We start from the raw sequence: 21,496 nt of genomic DNA, 5'->3' as shown, positions 1-21,496 counted from the left end.
CGCTCTGTCCTCCAAAACACAGTCACTTTTTGCAGTTTTTATTTTGTCGTCCAAAACCGTATTTTCAGTGGTTTTCGTTCTCGAGTCCAAAACGTAGGGATTTTGTTTCCCTGCCTCGGTTTTCCGTTTGGATTTTCGACCACATTTTGAGCAATTACAGCACTTCTTCAAGTCTTCTCTGAAAGACATGTTGTAATAACCAAATATTACTGGATTTAAAACTGAACTTGTAAAAGTAAAAAGATCTGTTATGTCATCAATGATGAGTAACATTGTGTCGTTTTTCTCCTCTTTAGTGTTGTCTTCCCAAGAAATTTCCTCGCTTTCTCAATCAATTGGATATTGCAAAGACACAACCTCAAAAGCTTGTAGACAAATCCAAATAAGTTTTGGTCCCCAACTTATGAAATAGGCGACAACGATTACAATCATCATTTTCACAGCACGAAGTTTTGCTTCAGCTATTTTTGAATTGATTACTTTACTTCGAGATCGCTGCCAGAGCACTTTTAAAACCTTGCTGTATGCCACAGCCATTAAAACCAGAGGAACTAAGAAAGCAAAAACAAGAAAAACACTTGAAGAGATTTGGAAAGGAACGCCTAAAGTCGAGAGGCAAAGCTCGTATTCTGTGTCAGCCGTAAGGTTCCAGTCAGCCTTTATGTACTTCATGCTGTAAAGGAATGGCGAAGAACAAAATGCTCCGTAAAACCATGAAATAATGACGGCATTTCGACTGTGTTTCCATGTGATGTATCTAGCTTTTAAAGGATGTACAATGTGGACATAACGATCAAAAGCAATTCCCAACAGGAGCGTGAATGTAACAGCCAATGTTGTGTAGGTTCCAAACGCGCCAAGCTTGCAAACAGCACTACTTCCATGTTCCACGGCGGTATATTCAATGGTTAGCAACATTGGTGTGAGAGCAAGTCTGAAAATAATGTCAGTTATACCGGGATTGAAGAGATGAAAATTTGAAAAGTTCTTCAGATGTCGTTTCTGGCGAAGAAGAACGCCACAAACAATGCAGTTTGTAAACTATTATTTTCAGGTTTCTTCAATTTTTAAGATAATTTTGTACGTGGCCAAAATAACTCAATAGCGTGACTGAACTCCTTTAAAATGTTAGCCCAGTTCTCAGGCATCGGAAAGATCTGCAGATCTCAGATCTCAACATTCAGTTTAAAACACGTCATTCATTCCTGGTATTTAGAATGTTTGCCAAATTCTCAGCTATCAATTAATTAAACATGTACAAACATATCCACAGTTTGAACTGCACAACACAAATGAACAGCTACATGGATTAACAAAACTAACAACGTTTTTTTGCTGACCATGAGTTAACTCTTTAGAGCCTTTTCATGCATGAAAAAAGCCACTTTAAAACTGCCTTATAACGAAACTTTTGGAAAACATTACTTGCTCAATAAGTACAATTAAGACCGCAGAAAAAAAAAAAAACACGAACTGGAGTATATTTACTCTAAATACTACAACAAAGCGTATATCAGTTTTAAATGAATTTAACATCAATACGACTTCTTGTCAGAGCTCTAAAACTCAATGTACAGTTACTCGGCTAGGGTTAGAAGGTTATAAGTAATGGTAATAGGACTGAGTGGAGTCCAATTCGGTCGGTTATCATAAGAGTGATAACAAAATCGGACGACCGCGCAACGGGAGTCCGTTTTGTTTATCACGAGTATGACTACAGACCGAACTGGACGACACGAAGTCTTATTACCAATTAATCATAAAAATAACAATTTCCGAGAGAAGAAGAATAGCCAAGTTATGAAAGAAAGGGAAAATTTGCATTAAAATGCCTACAAAGGAGATGTAAACGGCGCCACCGCGCCTCTTACCGGCAATTAGGCGCCAAAAACACGAAAGCAAGCGCGCGCATGCACGCACGTAACTACAACTTTGAAGGTGATTGGTTGATTTAAACTACAACTTTGAATGTGATTGGCTTATTGAACTGTCCGATAACAAACTGTCCAATAACATTTTGGCAAGTGAATTAGTGGAAAATAGGAGTTTTTTAAGCCAATCACAATCACAGAAATTGTAATTTTTATGATTAAGCTAGTCATTTAAACTATTCATTTATCACTTACATGACAGAATGTAAAACTAGTAAATTAAAAACCAAGAGATCTAGAATCCTAATCTCTTGTGATAATACATAAGGGAAAGTAAAAGTACATTTCGCAAATGATTCACAGAACACAGGAACATGACTCAATCTTCTTGAACTTCAACCTACAAACAATGTTTCTCGTTGAAAAGCAAGTTAAGCCTATCTTATACAAAGAGACCAAACACCGAAAGAGATTCAACCAAATGACCAAACGAACTTTGGCTATTTCCTTTTGTTTAATTCAAATTTTAGAGCCGTTATTTTAACTTGCATTATAGGGGATCTTTGTTTACAATATTTGCCTCAATAGCATAAGTAATTCAGTTAGTGATCAAGCTACAAAAATATCGGCTCTGAAAATTGAAAGGGCAGAGCACGATTAACTGTCCTAAGGATTTTGAGCCCAATATATTGAATACTTTTTGCGAGACGCGGATTTAAAAACTAAAATATTTACAAAGGTAGAATTCATGAACTCATTAGCGCTTTCGCCACCCAGATATTGTCCAATTCCTCCTTGAATGTCACACCCAGTGCCAGAAATTTCACCAATTTGGTTTTATTTACACTTTGTGGGACTACTTGTGCGAAAATGTCTTGAGCAAAACACCTGGCATACCAGTCAAGCAGTTTACGTTACGTGGCCACTCACTGTAAGTTTCCTTGCTCTAACTTTTGATATTCTCTCTCGAATTTGTTCATGCTCTGTAGTGCTAGGTTCCAGCACAACTCGTAGATTTCCCCATATCCATTTTTTGCAACTGAAACCCGCAGCTCTTACGCGCAAAGAGCATGGGGACGATTTAGAACACTCGGTGACGTCACGCGTCCGAATGATGATGTCAGAGGTTAACAGGATGCAAACGCCTAGCTACTAGTTTGGAAACAAGGCTATTTGCTTCCAGCCTCTTCACCTTGAATTCACGTTATTCATCGCGTATAAACACCGTTTTAACAGAATTATGTGAAAAATGATAACAGAAAACACTTTTCCGAAGTGAACAAATTTGGTTATATTTTTATTACAATCAAGCCAGTTTTACATCGCTATAGTTGACCTAAAAGCGTACCCGGAACATGCTGAATTGCCTATAAAAACAAATTAAGAAGGAAGGTGGAAACTGTACAATTAAGTGAAATTCAAGAAGAATTTTTACGTTTTACCATTGGTATAATGAAAAGGTAAATAACTTACAATGCAAAGATTTTAAATCATAGGAAATCGCCATGAAAACAAGATTACACTAAATAACTTGGTAATGATCTATTTGAGAAACTCAAAACGAGATTCAAACTTCATTTTATAAAAAACCAACAAAACAGGACAAATGACAAATGGGGACAAATAAAAATGACAAATGGAGACAAATAAAAGTGCAAGGTTTATTTATTCAGATTTAAGCATTATAGAAAAAAATCCTAATTATGCTGGAGTTGTAATGAATGCAACAATATGAAACAAATGAGTTCGATTCATACAGTTGTTGGAATCCCAGTCCTGAGTTTTTCCTTCAACCGCTCTATATCGCAACGAAGAGAGCACTGAAACAAGTCATTGCAAGAAGTATTTCACAGTACTGCCAGAGGGTCGATTTTATTTCCTCCGTTTGGTTCATTCGTCCCGGAGTTGGACGTTTAAGTTGGACGTTTAGTGGGACGTTTTAAACGATGTTATTGGCAACTCTATTTAGACCTGAAGAAATCAGATAATTTAGGATTAGAAAGGTTGAATAGAAATAACGGATTTTTTAAGGTGTTAGGACTAGCCAACGCAACAAGGACTTAACGAAGCGTTAAAAATGTGAGGAGTGTAGCAATCAAATAGTTTCCATAAGGTCGTAATACTAGCAATAATGATAAATATTGCATAAAACGTACAACAGTTTTTAAAGACATGTTTCGGCATGCTTATGCTTACTTGTGCGGGATGTAATTCCTGTTATATTGGTGAAACCAGTCGCCATTTTTCTACCAGGATTAAAGAACATACAGTAAGCGATAAAAACTCGCATATTTTTAAACATCTTTCTCAATTTTCTTCATGCAGGGGCATGCACACACCTTCTTGTTTTCGCATCTTAGACTCAGCGAATAGCTCTATTGATCTTAAACTTAAAGAAGCCTTTTATATTAGTAAGAACAAACCTGACCTTAACAAACAGTTACATCACTTCAACACCTTTTTAACTCTGTAATTTCCGTTTCCACTGTTTTGTAATGCATATTGTAAATAATTTATTCTTATTTTGTAGTATATAACTTGTGTCACGTATCATTAGTCACTCTATTAAACTGAAGATGGCATAAGCATGCCGAAACATGTCTTTAAAAACTGTTGTACGTTTTATGCAATATAATTCAAATAGTTCGTAAAATTAAAAAAGGAAATTACTTCTTTTCGATCCGACAGTTCAGGCGGCAATTATCCTATTGTGATTATAAATACTAACCTCTCTTGAAATCGTTATTACATGTTGTTTCAGTTTTCCTAAAAATAATTTTTCCAATTCTCTGTTACATTGTAAATTTTTTTTAAGTTTAACCAACGTAGTCATAAAAGTTACAATTTCCTCGATTTTGATTGGTTTAAAAAACTCCTATTTTCCACTAATTCACTTGCCAAGTTGTTATCGGACAGTTTGTTATCGGACAGTTCAATAGGCCAATCGCATTCAAAGTTGTAGTTTAAATCAACCAGTCACATTCAAAGTTGTAGTTACGTGCGTGCGTGCGCTTGCTTTTGTGTTTTTTGGCGTCTAATTGCCGGTAGGAGGCGCGATGGCCTGATGTTTACATCTCCCTTGTAGGTATTTTAATGCAAATTTTCCCTTTCTTTCATAACTTGGCTTTTCTTCTTTTCTCGGAAATTATAATTTTTATGATTAATTGGTAATAAGACTTAATCTCGCCCAATTCGGTTCTGTTTGTTTATTGCAATATGTTTCCTCGGCTTTGTGTTATTCTAATTAAAATTAAAATTCCCAGACAATGAAAATACGGCTGGAAACTCCCAGACATGCCACAGATTATCTCAAATCGATTATCTACGCAGTCGTAAAACGATAAACAATTTTAGCTTTACCAATTGTACTGCCAAAGATTGTCAATGTTTCTTTAAATTCACATTTACTGTTCACATAGTTTATTCAAATAATGTCAACACAGTTTATTATGTGTCAAAAGTGCACTGAATTCGCTAACAAGGAAACTGAAAAAAGAAATAAAACTGAACGGAAAAGATTTTACAGCGAAAAAAAGTTGGTAGACGCTGATTTGCTTTCATAAGCTCTGTGTTCATTGTAACAATACAAAAGCTCGTCAGGTGCTTTAGTTTGTAAGGTTCGTTCGTTTCCTGCTGGAAACATGAATTTTTGGGACCCGAGGGCCTATACTTTGTGTACGTTTTTAAAAGCCGCATTTTGCTCTTTTCATTCCCAAAAAGATGTTCTTTATCTCGCCTCTAAAGCTTCCATTATAATAGCCAAATATCAGAGGATTTAAAACTGAACTCGCTAATGACAATGCTTCAAATGTTGCCTCCAGTACAAACATCAATGGACCGTTGTCGAGTTCGGCCACTTCCTCTTCTTCGTTCTCAACCTTTTTAAAGGCGTCTTCTTCAAAATAAAAAACCTCCATGGTTTTCATAACAAGCTCGGGTCCCCACGTAACAAGATATGTAAGGACAATTACCACCATCATCTTTACAGCTAACATCTTGGTCTTCGCCGTCTGTTTGTTTATAGTCTTGCTACGAGCGCGACTCCATAAAACACTCACAACTTTACCGTACACGACTGCCATAAAAACCAAGGGAATTACAAATGAAAACAAAAGAAACACAGACCACGAAATACGTGAAGGCAGGCCAGGCATATCGTAGCAGCTTGAAATTTTTTCCAAGGTTTCGTCGTCCACTCCAACTTCACTTGTTATGCTGTACAAAAATGGAGCTGAACACAGTAGACTGTAAGTCCATGACAATGCAATTACGTTTCGACTATGTTTCCAAGTGACTGTTCGAGCTCTAAAGGGATGAACAATATGAATGTAACGATCAAAGGCAAGTCCGGCCAGGACAGCAAATGTAACCGCCAAAGTGGCATATCTACAAAACTCTCCAATTTTACACGCGAAATCGCTCGTGGCAATAAGCTGGTCTTTTAGCAGATCTGGAACGGCCAAAATCCGAAATATAATGTCTGTAATGGCTAAATTTAGTAAATGAAAGTTGGCAAAGCTCCTCAAGTACTTTTTCTTACGTACCAGTATCCAACAAATCATGGCACTTTCGAAAATTCCACAAATTATCAAAAACCCAACGATTGCAAAACGTGCACGAGACATGTTGTCAGGACTGGATCCGAATTCGAAATCGTCGAAATCAGGAAGATTTTCGTCGTCTGTGGAGTTCCAATCCATGATTAATTAGGCTTCCTTTTCAATCACCGTAGAAACGCTTGCTTCAAGATACAACTTTCCAAACGTATTATCTACACCAATATACACGGTGCACTGAAAGTCTACGAAAATTGTTTTGAAATATTAAAAAGAAAATTCTGCTTGGAGATCTTTCAAATGGGACAGAAGCTTTTGTAAAAGGCAAAATGTGGTTTGGTTTTTCAACGGGAATCGTTTTAACCAGCTGCTTGGTAAAAAGGTGTATTCCACGAGTAATAGAGGCAACTGTAGATGGCTTGACTTTCCAATTCCAGCTTGACATTTGACGAAAACAGTGAAACTACTGATGAAAATTGGGCGACGTTTCGACCTTCAACGTCATCTTCAAGTGAAATTAGCATATATATAACATATATAAATTTAAAACGTGGGAATGCTAAAAGTGATAATACTGAAGCAATAACAGAAAAATGACAATGACGCTTGCTTTTGTGTTTTTTGGCGCCTAATTGCCGGTAGGAGGCGCGATGGCCTGATGTTTAGATCTCTTTTGTAGGTATTTTAATGCAAATTTTCCCTTTCTTTCATAACTTGACTTTTCTTCTTTTCTCGAAAATTATAATTTTTATGATTAATTGGTAATAAGACTTCGTGTCGCCCAATTCGGTTCTGATTGTTTATTGCAATATGTTTCCTCGGCTTTGTGTTATTCTAATTAAAATTAAAATTGATGTGAAGTTTATATGAAATAATTCATATATGAACTGCGGTTGTAGATGAAAGTGAAGAATGATCATCGCAGTTAATTTTCCAATTTAAGCAATTGGAAAGAAGAAGCCTGAAAAAAAAAATCAGGGCTTCAACGGGGTTCGAACCCGTGACCTCCGCGATGCCGGTGCGATGCTCTACCAACTGAGCTATGAAGCCACACATTGGGAGCGAGGTCAATTAGTCGAGCTCATATCTTCCCGTGAGGAGTGAAATGATGTGAAGTTTATATGAAATAATTCATATATGAACTGCGGTTGTAGATGAAAGTGAAGAATGATCATCGCAGTTAATTTTCCATTTTAAGCAATTGGAAAGAAGAAAAATTAATTCCCAGACAATGAAAATACGGTTGGAAACTCCCAGATATGCCACAGATTATCTCAAATAGATTATCTACGCAGTCGTAAAACGATAAATAATTTTAGCTTTACTAATTGTACTGCCAAAGATTGTCAATGTTTCTTTAAATTCACATTTACTGTTCACATAGTTTATTCAAATAATGTCAACACAGTTTATTATGTGTCAAAAGTGCACTGAATTCGCTAACAAGGAAACTGAAAAAAGAAATAAAACTGAACGGAAAAGATTTTACAGCGAAAAAAAGTTGGTAGACGCTGATTTGCTTTCATAAGCTCTGTGTTCAGTGTAACAATACAAAAGCTCGTCAGGTGCTTTAGTTTGTAAGGTTCGTTCGTTTCCTGCTGGAAACATGAATTTTTGGGACCCGAGGGCCTAGACTTTGTGTACGTTTTTTAAAACCGCATTTTGCTCTTTTCATTCCCAAAAAGATGTTCTTTATCTCGCCTCTAAGGCCTCCATTAGAATAGCCAAATATCAGAGGATTTAAAACTGAACTCGCTAATGACAATGCTTCAAATGTTGCCTCCAGTACAAACATCAATGGACCGTTGTCGAGTTCGGCCACTTCCTCTTCTTAGTTCTCAACCTTTTTAAAGGCGTCTTCTTCAAAATAAAAAACCTTCATGGTTTTCATAACAAGCTCAGGTCCCCACGTAACAAGATATGTAAGGACAATTACCACCATCATCTTTACAGCTAACATCTTGGTCTTCGCCGTCTGTTTGTTTATCATCTTTCTACGAGCGCGACTCCATAAAACACTCACAACTTTACCGTACACGACTGCCATAAAAACCAAGGGAATTACAAATCAAAACAAAGAAACACAGACCACGAAATACGTGAAGGCAGGCCAGGCATATTGTAGCAGCTTGAAATTTTTTCCAAGGTTTCGTCGTCCACTTCAACTTCACGTGTTATGCTGTACAAAAATGGAGCTGAACACAGTAGACTGTAAGTCCATGACAATGCAATTACGTTTCGACTATGTTTCCAAGTGACTGTTCGAGCTCTCAAAGGATGAACAATATGAATGTAACGATCAAAGGCAAGTCCGGCCAGGACAGCAAATGTAACCGCCAAAGTGGCATATCTACAAAACTCTCCAATTTTACACGCGAAATCGCTCGTGGCAATAAGCTGGTCTTTTAGCAGATCTGGGGGACCGTTCATTTTTTATGAGGGAGGGGGGGCTGGTGGGATTTGGGAAGTACCATTTAAAAATCGCATGACCCCCCCTCCCCTCAGCTTACCAATTTTTTCACATAGCCCCCCCTTACAGCGGTCGTTTTTTGGGATGACCCCCCCTCCAAAAAAAAGAATTGAACAAAAAATATTTAGATTTCAACTTTTTTAATATTTTTCTATTATCCCCCTACTTCACGTTATTGTGCTCACTATGAAGACAATATTTACGATCTCTATACGACAGAGAGCTGTTGTTTAAAAAACAAATCAAAAGAAAGAGAAGTCAATTTCGGATCTCCTAGTTATGGCTCACCCTGAGCGTGTGGCATTTGGCCTCTCATTGGCATCTTCCTCATCTGAATTGATGAATGCAAGAATGACGTCACTTGAGTCATCTTCTCCCCCAGAGTCAATGGCATCACTGTCATACTCATCATTGTCACTTTCATCCCTTTCACTGCTGTCAGCACTTGTCCTGTTGTCATTTTATGTCAATGTCCTGGCATTTCTCAGTGTTGGTTGGCCAGCTCTGAGAGGACTCTTCTGCTACAAGCATGAATGTCTTACAATTGCCTTTACTTTCTCACTCTTGCTGCTTCAGCCCGTGGTGGTTTGAGTACTTGTTTAGTTCTGGAACACGTAGCTTTTTAAGCTTGGTTAGATCTTCGCACAACTCAGTCCAAGGATAGTCCTCCTCCCTACTTAACTTTGCCTATTCTTCTGCTCTCTTTTTCCTTTTAAATTCCAGCACTTCAAGATGCTGAAGATAATCCACCACAAACTTCGATTTGACAATAAACTTATCTGCAAATAGAGCAACGCTCTCTGGGTCAGATAAAACCAGCCTGCCACTTCCATGCTCTTTCTTCTTTATATTGTTAATCCAATCGGGGAAAGAGCGCATTACTACATGAGCATCATGAAAGAGACTCATTCCAAAATGCGCAATAATGGCGAAAGCGACGAGTCATTTAAGAAAAGGTTTACAGCTGAACAATCCAGGCAGTTTGACATCTTACAAGCAAAAGAAGCAATCTTTCTAAGTGCGGATGGCTGTTCAGAAAGGGCGACTGAGTTTTCCATGCAAGGGTACCAGTTGAAGCCCAGTGATGGAAGAAAACTGAACTTCTCCATCAAAGAGCACAGAGCAATGGTGGAAAAGTTGAATGTCATATTGAAAGATGTAAAGGAACACGATTCCACACTCTTTCAGTCCAATGGGCTTGCTTTAAAGCAGGGCGAAGAATTTGCCTACAGATTTAATGTAAAACAGATCAAATGTACAGAAACTAAGTTGACGAAGGTCACGCAGGACATGGAAGCACTAGAAAATAAGAAGAACAATTATAACAGCATATTCAAAGGCATACTCAAACAGCACATCAACATAAGGAGAAGGAAAAAAGAAAACCGCAGAAAGTCAAATGAAAGAAAGAGGAAGCGGACTGAAAACAACGTCCAACGAGTTTATGGAATCTGTGTTGGAAACCCGCTAGGAAATGATCTTCCACAATGCCTTGTGTACCCTCCTAGAACGGCCGTCCCGGAAGAGTGTCTTAAAGTTGAGGATGTTGCCACGTCGATACTTAGAAGAGATGGGCCATACATCGCACCGCTCTTGGAAGGAACTTATTTGACCAATGCTGCAAGAAGCAGAATCACCACCAACCTTGAGCGGGAAGTTAGAGATTATGTTTACACCTTCATGTACCCTGAAGAGTACACTCTGACGGAAAGCATTGCTGCTTCTTGCAGCATTGGTGAAAGAGACTCCCATAACAGCACAAGCGGCGACGAAGAACTCGACGACAGCGGAGATGAAGATGAGTGCCAGTGAAAGTTGCATTCGAAAATAACAGTGTTAAATACTTCTTTTCAGTAGCTACAAATGCTTTTTGTCACCAAACGTTTTTTTAAAGCAGAAGGAAAGTTTGTAATAAATTTGTATCCTGCCTTCTATGTTTATTCTATAGCAATTTTTTTGTTATTCAAACATCATGCCATTTTAAAGTTTTACTAAAATATTTCACGTGACCCCCCCCCTTTTTCCCTTATTTTTTTGGGATGGCCCCCCCTCGAAAGCCATTTTTTTTCGCATGGGCCCCCCCCAAATCCCACCAGCCCCCCCCCCCTCCTACCTTACAAAAAATGAACGGTCCCTGGAACGGCCAAAATCCGAAATATAATGTCTGTAATGGCTAAATTGAGTAAATGAAAGTTGGCAAAGTTCCTCAAGTACTTTTTCTTACGTACCAGTATCCAACAAATCATGGCATTTTCGAAAATTCCACAAATTATCAAAAACCCAACGATTGCAAAACGTGCACGAGAGATGTTGTCAGGAGTGGATCCGAATTCTTCAAATAAACTGTACTCATCGTCGAAATCAGGAACATTTTCGTCGTCTGTGAAGTTCCAATCCATGATTAATCAGGCTTCCTTTTCAATCACCGTAGAAACGCTTGCTTCAAGATACAACTTTCCAAACGTATTATCTACACCAGTATACACGGTGCACTGAAAGTCTACGAAAACTGTTTTCAAATATTAAAAAGAAAATTCTGCTTGGAAATCTTTCAAATGGGACAGAAGCTTTTGTAAAAGGCAAAATGTGGTTTGTTTTTTCAACGGGAATCGTTTTAACCAGCTGCCTGGTAAAAAGGTGTATTGCACGAGTAATAGAGGCGACTGTAGATAGCTTGACTTTCCAATGTCAGCTTGACATAAGACGAAAACAGTGAAACTACGGATTAAATTTGAGCGACGTTTCGACCTTCAACGCCATCTTCAAGTGAAATTAGCATATATATAACATATAAATTTAAAACATGGGAACACTAAAAGTGATAATACTAAGCAATAACAGAAAAATGACAAACAATAGCTCTAAAATGTTCAAAGGACTTCATGAAGACAAAGGGATATGTTAAAAGTTTAATTTCACGCCCAGTTTGAAGTGCTATATGGAGATTCATGATAATTTTACGAGATAAGCGCCTAAACTTCAGTTTGTAACTTTACTTGCCAAAGACGAGTCCAGCGTTTTCGTTGCACTTTGCAAATGCCATACAAGTAGGAAAACAAAACAAGAAAATTTAAGCCGAACACATATAGTGATCTCACTAAAAAAGTTAACGTTAAAAAGCAACGACGTTTCGACCGTTCGACGGTCATTTTTAACTTGAAAAGTAAAATTTTTGCATTCGCCCAAATATATACAATCCATTATAAGAATGCTAATGAGACACTGACTAAAACTCTGAAATAAGTACATAGAAACAATACAAGAAATAATTAAGTAAATAGCTTCACTCCGATCGAGTCACTCTGTCTGTTCAATTTTGGTTGAAGTTTACGAATAAAAAGCATTTCAAAAGTCAAACAGTCGAGTTAACCCTGACATTCTTTCACAATCCTGAAATTGCTTCCAATGGTCTCTGGATCCTTTCTGAGTTCATCCTTGACGTTCCGGGGTGGGGGAGGGGGGCACTGCCATATATGGGCTATATAGGTATGTGCCGCTGTGAAGGGTATGGTTTTCAAGCAGTTTACTCTAGGATAGGGTATATAAATCAGCGCGTTTGGGTCTAGAAAAGGCTATCATTTTTCACAAAACTGACTAGTTGGTTGAAGATTTTATCTAGACTAAGGAAAACACGAATTTCCACTCAAAAATATAAAGAAATCAAATCGGCAAGTTTAAATTTACTCAAATCAGCTTCAACAGTGTCGATAGATGGGGGAACTTGGGGAGTTTACTCCAGGATAGGGTAGCAAAATTCAGCTGATCTAGCTCTGGTATAGGGTAAGGGTTCCAGAGTCCCAGCGGCACATCCCCACCCAGAAATTCCCAAAGTAACCCCCCTGGCCTTAACGTGGTTGCCGATTGTCGATCGCTTATGTTCCTCCGCACGTTGATGTAGGTGTCGACTCGTGAAGCCGACATAGTCTGCATCGCGCAGACCACACTTCTAATAATAAACGTTTTGTTGATTCACAATTGTTCCTGTGGTTTGAATTGTCCTTTGATCAGTTGTGACTTGTGTAAACAAGCTGCACAACGGAATCAATCTTTCGACTGAGATCACCGAGTTGGTGTCTTACCGCATTCGCCGATTTCTGGTCTTGGAACGGTGAGACAATTCTGATGGAGCATCTTGTTTATCGGATACTTGTTGTTTAAAACACATTCTCAGTAACTTTCACTTCAATAAAATGTCTGATGGTGTTCTCTACGAGGGTTACGACACCCTCAGCAAAATGCCCGATGTTTCATCTGCCTCTGAATTCTTGTTAACACTGAATGAAATCCACCCCTCACTCAGCTTCACAATGGAACTCAAAGACAACGGAAAGCTTCCCTTTCTTGGAATGGTGATTATCAGAAATGGTCCCTGATTAGATACGAAGGTCTACGTGAAACCGACCGATACTGGGCTTTTACTGCATTACCAAAGCCATGTTGACGTAAGGTATAAACATTCTCTACTGAAGACAATGTTAAACCGTGCGTTCAAACTCTCCTCGAATTGCGGTTCTTCCATCAACAATGTGAACGTCATAAAATGGTTTTTGCTCGCCTGCATTTTCCCAAAACCCACGCAGAGAACACCACCAGACATTTTATTGAAATGAAAGTTACTGAGAATGTGTGTTTTAAACAACAAGTATGCGATGAACAAGATGCTCCCATCAGAATTGTCTTACCGTTCAAAGACCAGAAATCGGCGAATGCGGTAAGACGCCAACTCGGTGATCTCAGCCAAAAGATTGATGCCGTTGTCCAGCCTGTTTACACAAGTCAGAAGATCAAAGGACAATTCAGACCAAAGGAACATAAACCTCTAATTGTGAATCAACAAAACGCTGTTTATTATTAAAAGTGTGGTCTGTGCGATGCAGACTATGTCGGCTTCACGAGTCGACACCTACATCAACGTGTAGACGAACATAAGGGTTGTGTCCTGGTGTACCGTTACACAGCGGGAATAACCATTGTACTTCTTTCTTTACGAGCCTTTGTTTAGCTGTTGAACATTGTTGGGTCTTTTGTATCGGTTCTTGTGAACCGGTACACGAGGACAGAACCAACATAAGTGATCAACAATCGCGGCAATCACGTAAAGGATGAGCACGGAAAGGATCCAGAGACCATTGGAAGCAATTCCAGGATTTTGCCAAAAAAAAATCTCAGAGTTAACTCGACTATTTGATTTTTGAAATGCTTTTTATTCGTAAACTTCAACCAAAATTGAACAGACAGAGGGACTCGATCCGCGCGAAGCTACTTACTTAATTATTTCTTGTATTGTTTTCATATAAGTATTTTAGAGTTTTAAGTCAGGATCTCATTAGCATTCTTATAATCGATTGTATATATTTGGGCGCATGCAAAAATTTTACTTTTCAACTTAAAAATGACCGTCGAACGGTCGAAACGTCGTTGCTTTTTAACGTTAACTTTTTTTAGTGAAATCCGTTTCTAAAAATTTGTTGATTCGAACATAATAGTGAAGCATGTTAATTAAGAAATAGAAAACATGTACCGTGTTTCTATTTAAACAATAGAGTCTTTCTGGCGAGGAACTGTCGGCTGATAGTTGCCCCGCGGAAATTTGATGTTCTTAAAACAAATATTTGCCCGAGAAGCGAAACTTCGAGGTCAAATATGCTAGTTTTAAGAACATCAAATTTCCAAGGGACAACTATCAGACCGATAGTAAGTTCCGAGACATAAACACTTTACTGTCTTTATTGTTCACCACTAAATTTTCTTCCGCGCGCCAGTTCAAAAATAACATTGAAGTATTTTCAACTTTTTTAGATGAACGCGGTCAAAGCCAAATGGAAAATTTATAAAGGAAAGTAAACAAAACCCACTTGATACAATTTCAACTGTTTATTTTTTTTTATAAAATCGCTTGTTTACAGAAAATTTTTCACGGACGAGTACTATCCATCCGGGTGTTTTCCCTGGACGGGCACCGTGGGATGATGGTGTCTCTCCGCGAATAAACACTATCGCGTAACGTGATCAATTTAAACCAATAAGAATCGGAGAAAATTGAGTGGTGAACTATAACGAGTTATAGAAACACGAGTGGAAGTTTGGGAGAACGAGAAATGCTGTGGGAACACGAGCCGTAGGCGAGTGTTTCCACAGCTTTTTCGAGTTCTCCCAAACTTTCACGAGTGTTTCGATAACTCGATAGAAACACGGAGAAAATGTTTCCTATTTCTTTTAGAAAACACCGCGACGAGAAAAAAAAGGAAAACAACTTGTTAACTGTGATTATCAAAATGTAAATTCTCTCTGCACGCGCCATCATTACGTCAACAGCTCGTGCTAGTTCTGTGTTTCTATTTAACAATTAGATTATGAGCTCAAGATTCCTATCACCTCATAGGAATCGATAGCGAATAATCTAATTGTTTTAGTAGAATTCTTACTAAAATTCACTACAAATAACGGTTTCCAGTTATTTCTTGACGTATTTATTAAACTTTGCGCCTGAAAAAGATCGCTCGGATTGAATTGTCATTTAAAATTGAAGTTGTGTGCGCGCGCTTCAGTTTTTTCGATTATTTCAACCTTTTTAAAAGTCAAGAAACCGTAAATGTCCTTCGTTTCGACTTCTCACGTGACGTAGCTCCTTTAATTACCATTTGCATCAAAATTGTCCTCCAAATCTTTGGAAAACGAAAAAAACGTCGATTTTTCGAAGACGACCTCCAGCCACTGCACACTAATGGCTGATAGTGTGCAATGACTCAACCAATCAGATTGCAGCATTTGCTTCAGTGTTCAGGTGGAATTCTACTAAAACTCGATAGAAACGCGGTACATGTTTTCTATTTCTTAAATGCTAATCAAAACAAAAGAGATAAGTTATATAATTCTGATGTGATGTGAATGTGAGTTTCCTGAAATGTAGTAAAAAAAAATTCAGCCAAGTATCTTAAATTTATCGAAAAGCAAAACTTTATAACCTGGGATAAATCTGGGAAAGAAAAGTTTTTAGGAACACCGAAAAATCTTGAAAATTATCCAAGGAAAAGCGAACCACCATCGGTACGTTATTTCAAACCAGGACTGTAGCTATAGCAACAGGCAGAAGCATATCACCTAGTCTAGGTGATATGCTTCTGTAACAGGCGAACCGAGGCACTAGCCTTGGTAAAAATTTGGAATTAATTTACTCGTTTTCTCTAATTAGATATTACTTCTATAACAATATTAGTCTGGCTACATCCCTATAATCCATCCATCAAACTTTTCTATATTGTTTCAAACCTCAACATTGATACCTTGGGAAAAAGAGCAATTTTTCACTCCTCCCCCGTTGATGATTTCAACTGACATAAATCTACCTGTTGTTAGGTTTTTGATATCAATGTAAGGCAACAAGCCTCGTACGCAGACGTTTTTATGGCAAGTCACGCACTCCAAATAAGAATGCGTGACAAGGCCAAAGAGACAATCTACGTGACAAGGCCAAGCTGTCTACCTTTCTCCTTTCAATGTGCAAAACCAAGATCTTTTGACAAAGCTAAGCTTTGATGATGTCGAAAATGTCAAAATTTGGTTTTGTTCGTTACAACAGGGTATTGCAAATTAACCGATTCTTTTTTGTCACTTAGCTTTGTAAAATCGGTTAATGCTTGCGTTTCTTGGAGCCACCGCTGCAATCAATAGCCGCGGTCCACAGTTCTATAACTATGATAACCATTACAAATTGTAAAGTTTAATTAATAGGCAGTTTGCATATGTCAACCAACAAACTGACATATTGACAATACATTCTTCAAGCGCGTTATTTTTTTTTCCCAGAAATGAAACATTTGTTTACCAGTTACAATTTAGTCACTACATCGTCTACACTTATTGGCGCTCTGTCCTCCAAAACACAGTCACTTTTTGCAGTTTTTATTTTGTCGTCCAAAACCGTATTTTCAGTGGTTTTCGTTCTCGAGTCCAAAACGTAGGGATTTTGTTTCCCTGCCTCGGTTTTCCGTTTGGATTTTCGACCACATTTTGAGCAATTACAGCACTTCTTCAAGTCTTCTCTGAAAGACATGTTGTAATAACCAAATATTACTGGATTTAAAATTGAACTTGTAAAAGTAAAAAGATCTGTTATGTCATCAATGATGAGTAACATTGTGTCGTTTTTCTCCTCTTTAGTGTTGTCTTCCCAAGAAATTTCCTCGCTTTCTCAATCAATTGGATATTGCAAAGACACAACCTCAAAAGCTTGTAGACAAATCCAAATAAGTTTTGGTCCCCAACTTATGAAATAGGCGACAACGATTACAATCATCATTTTCACAGCACGAAGCTTTGCTTCAGCTATTTTTGAATTGATTACTTTACTTCGAGATCGCTGCCAGAGCACTTTTAAAACCTTGCTGTATGCCACAGCCATTAAAACCAGAGGAACTAAGAAAGCAAAAACAAGAAAAACACTTGAAGAGATTTGGAAAGGAACGCCTAAAGTCGAGAGGCAAAGCTCGTATTCTGTGTCAGCCGTAAGGTTCCAGTCAGCCTTTATGTACTTCATGCTGTAAAGGAATGGCGAAGAACAAAATGCTCCGTAAAACCATGAAATAATGACGGCATTTCGACTGTGTTTCCATGTGATGTATCTAGCTTTTAAAGGATGTACAATGTGGACATAACGATCAAAAGCAATTCCCAACAGGAGCGTGAATGTAACAGCCAATGTTGTGTAGGTTCCAAACGCGCCAAGCTTGCAAACAGCACTACTTCCATGTTCCACGGCGGTATATTCAATGGTTAGCAACATTGGTGTGAGAGCAAGTCTGAAAATAATGTCAGTTATACCGGGATTGAAGAGATGAAAATTTGAAAAGTTCTTCAGATGTCGTTTCTGGCGAAGAAGAACGCCACTAACAATGCAGTTTGTAAACTATTATTTTCAGGTTTCTTCAATTTTTAAGATAATTTTGTACGTGGCCAAAATAACTCAATAGCGTGACTGAACTCCTTTAAAATGTTAGCCCAGTTCTCAGGCATCGGAAAGATCTGCAGATCTCAGATCTCAACATTCAGTTTAAAACACGTCATTCATTCCTGGTATTTAGAATGTTTGCCAAATTCTCAGCTATCAATTAATTAAACATGTACAAACATATCCACAGTTTGAACTGCACAACACAAATGAACAGCTACATGGATTAACAAAACTAACAACGTTTTTTTGCTGACCATGAGTTAACTCTTTAGAGCCTTTTCATGCATGAAAAAAGCCACTTTAAAACTGCCTTATAACGAAACTTTTGGAAAACATTACTTGCTCAATAAGTACAATTAAGACAGCAGAAAAAAAAAAACACGAACTGGAGTATATTTACTCTAAATACTACAACAAAGCGTATATCAGTTTTAAATGAATTTAACATCAATACGACTTCTTGTCAGAGCTCTAAAACTCAATGTACAGTTACTCGGCTAGGGTTAGAAGGTTATAAGTAATGGTAATAGGACTGAGTGGAGTCCAATTCGGTCGGTTATCATAAGAGTGATAACAAAATCGGACGACCGCGCAACGGGAGTCCGTTTTGTTTATCACGAGTATGACTACAGACCGAACTGGACGACACGAAGTCTTATTACCAATTAATCATAAAAATAACAATTTCCGAGAGAAGAAGAATAGCCAAGTTATGAAAGAAAGGGAAAATTTGCATTAAAATACCTACAAAGGAGATGTAAACGGCGCCACCGCGCCTCTTACCGGCAATTAGGCGCCAAAAACACGAAAGCAAGCGCGCGCATGCACGCACGTAACTACAACTTTGAATGTGATTGGTTGATTTAAACTACAACTTTGAATGTGATTGGCTTATTGAACTGTCCGATAACAAACTGTCCAATAACATTTTGGCAAGTGAATTAGTGGAAAATAGGAGTTTTTTAAGCCAATCACAATCACAGAAATTGTAATTTTTATGATTAAGCTAGTCATTTAAACTATTCATTTATCACTTACATGACAGAATGTAAAACTAGTAAATTAAAAACCAAGAGATCTAGAATCCTAATCTCTTGTGATAATACATAAGGGAAAGTAAAAGTACATTTCGCAAATGATTCACAGAACACAGGAACATGACTCAATCTTCTTGAACTTCAACCTACAAACAATGTTTCTCGTTGAAAAGCAAGTTAAGCCTATCTTATACAAAGAGACCAAACACCGAAAGAGATTCAACCAAATGACCAAACGAACTTTGGCTATTTCCTTTTGTTTAATTCAAATTTTAGAGCCGTTATTTTAACTTGCATTATAGGGGATCTTTGTTTACAATATTTGCCTCAATAGCATAAGTAATTCAGTTAGTGATCAAGCTACAAAAATATCGGCTCTGAAAATTGAAAGGGCAGAGCACAATTAACTGTCCTAAGGATTTTGAGCCCAATATATTGAATACTTTTTGCGCGACGCGGATTTAAAAACTAAAATATTTACAAAGGTAGAATGCATGAACTCATTAGCGCTTTCGCCACCCAGATATTGTCCAATTCCTCCTTGAATGTCACACCCAGTGCCAGAAATTTCACCAATTTGGTTTTATTTACACTTTGTGGGACTACTTGTGCGAAAATGTCTTGAGCAAAACACCTGGCATACCAGTCAAGCAGTTTACGTTACGTGGCCACTCACTGTAAGTTTCCTTGCTCTAACTTTTGATATTCCCTCTCGAATTTGTTCATGCTCTGTAGTGCTAGGTTCCAGCACAACTCGTAGATTTCCCCATATCCATTTTTTGCAACTGAAACCCGCAGCTCTTACGCGCAAAGAGCATGGGGACGATTTAGAACACTCGGTGACGTCACGCGTCCGAATGATGATGTCAGAGGTTAACAGGATGCAAACGCCTAGCTACTAGTTTGGAAACAAGGCTATTTGCTTCCAGCCTCTTCACCTTGAATTCACGTTATTCATCGCGTATAAACACCGTTTTAACAGAATTATGTGAAAAATGATAACAGAAAACACTTTTCCGAAGTGAACAAATTTGGTTATATTTTTATTACAATCAAGCCAGTTTTACATCGCTATAGTTGACCTAAAAGCGTACCCGGAACATGCTGAATTGCCTATAAAAACAAATTAAGAAGGAAGGTGGAAACTGTACAATTAAGTGAAATTCAAGAAGAATTTTTACGTTTTACCATTGGTATAATGAAAAGGTAAATAACTTACAATGCAAAGATTTTAAATCATAGGAAATCGCCATGAAAACAAGATTACACTAAATAACTTGGTAATGATCTATTTGAGAAACTCAAAACAAGATTCAAACTTCATTTTATAAAAAACCAACAAAACAGGACAAATGACAAATGGGGACAAATAAAAATGACAAATGGAGACAAATAAAAGTGCAAGGTTTATTTATTCAGATTTAAACATTATAGAAAAAAATCCTAATTATGCTGGAGTTGTAATGAATGCAACAATATGAAACAAATGAGTTCGATTCATACAGTTGTTGGAATCCCAGTCCTGAGTTTTTCCTTCAACCGCTCTATATCGCAACGAAGAGAGCACTGAAACAAGTCATTGCAAGAAGTATTTCACAGTACTGCCAGAGGGTCGATTTTATTTCCTCCGTTTGGTTCATTCGTCCCGGAGTTGGACGTTTAAGTTGGACGTTTAGTGGGACGTTTTAAACGATGTTATTGGCAACTCTATTTAGACCTGAAGAAATCAGATAATTTAGGATTAGAAAGGTTGAATAGAAATAACGGATTTTTTAAGGTGTTAGGACTAGCCAACGCAACAAGGACTTAACGAAGCGTTAAAAATGTGAGGAGTGTAGCAATCAAATAGTTTCCATAAGGTCGTAATACTAGCAATAATGATAAATATTGCATAAAACGTACAACAGTTTTTAAAGACATGTTTCGGCATGCTTATGCTTACTTGTGCGGGATGTAATTCCTGTTATATTGGTGAAACCAGTCGCCATTTTTCTACCAGGATTAAAGAACATACAGTAAGCGATAAAAACTCGCATATTTTTAAACATCTTTCTCAATTTTCTTCATGCAGGGGCATGTACACACCTTCTTGTTTTCGCATCTTAGACTCAGCGAATAGCTCTATTGATCTTAAACTTAAAGAAGCCTTTTATATTAGTAAGAACAAACCTGACCTTAACAAACAGTTACATCACTTCAACACCTTTTTAACTCTGTAATTTCCGTTTCCACTGTTTTGTAATGCATATTGTAAATAATTTATTCATATTTTGTAGTATATAACTTGTGTCACGTATCATTAGTCACTCTATTAAACTGAAGATGGCATAAGCATGCCGAAACATGTCTTTAAAAACTGTTGTACGTTTTATGCAATATAATTCAAATAGTTCGTAAAATTAAAAAAGGAAATTACTTCTTTTCGATCCGACAGTTCAGGCGGCAATTATCCTATTGTGATTATAAATACTAACCTCTCTTGAAATCGTTATTACATGTTGTTTCAGTTTTCCTAAAAATAATTTTTCCAATTCTCTGCTACATTGTAAATTTTTTTTAAGTTTAACCAACGTAGTCATAAAAGTTACAATTTCCTCGATTTTGATTGGTTT

General features: G+C 37.5%; 1 protein-coding gene, 1 non-coding gene and 4 pseudogenes across 2 annotated transcripts; 1 reads left to right on the top strand and 5 right to left on the bottom strand.

Moving 5' to 3' along the window:
• LOC149107967 (pyroglutamylated RF-amide peptide receptor-like) overlaps positions 1–1,546 on the bottom strand; it is a 1,621-nt pseudogene extending 75 nt beyond the window's left edge.
• A 1,972-nt stretch (positions 1,547–3,518) lies between these two features.
• Positions 3,519–6,571, bottom strand: LOC149107966 (galanin receptor 2a-like). The gene has a single exon (XM_089295738.1). The coding sequence runs from the start codon at positions 6,569–6,571 to the stop codon at positions 5,555–5,557; it is 1,017 nt and encodes a 338-aa protein (XP_089151864.1). The 3' UTR covers positions 3,519–5,554.
• An 833-nt stretch (positions 6,572–7,404) lies between these two features.
• Trnaa-ggc (transfer RNA alanine (anticodon GGC)) lies at positions 7,405–7,477 on the bottom strand. Its single transcript has one exon. It is a non-coding gene; the product is annotated as a tRNA-Ala (tRNA).
• A 293-nt stretch (positions 7,478–7,770) lies between these two features.
• Positions 7,771–9,074, bottom strand: LOC149107964 (QRFP-like peptide receptor; annotated as a pseudogene).
• Positions 9,075–13,087: 4,013 nt separating this feature from the next.
• LOC149107963 (uncharacterized) lies at positions 13,088–14,098 on the top strand (annotated as a pseudogene).
• A 2,588-nt stretch (positions 14,099–16,686) lies between these two features.
• LOC149107962 (pyroglutamylated RF-amide peptide receptor-like) lies at positions 16,687–17,738 on the bottom strand (annotated as a pseudogene).
• Between the last annotated feature and the right edge of the window lie 3,758 nt (positions 17,739–21,496).

Source organism: Orbicella faveolata, unplaced genomic scaffold (genome assembly GCF_042242905.1).
Source record: "Orbicella faveolata isolate gen_17 unplaced genomic scaffold, um_ofav_v1 contig_26, whole genome shotgun sequence".
NCBI lineage: Eukaryota > Metazoa > Cnidaria > Anthozoa > Scleractinia > Merulinidae > Orbicella > Orbicella faveolata.
Note: the sequence above shows the minus strand (reverse complement) of the source record. Positions and strands in the feature narration are given on the sequence as shown.

Excerpts from the sequence above, each read along its gene's own strand:
- LOC149107966 (XM_089295738.1), bottom strand. The coding sequence starts at position 6,571 with ATGGATTGGAACTCCACAGACGACGAAAATCTTCCTGATTTCGACGAT.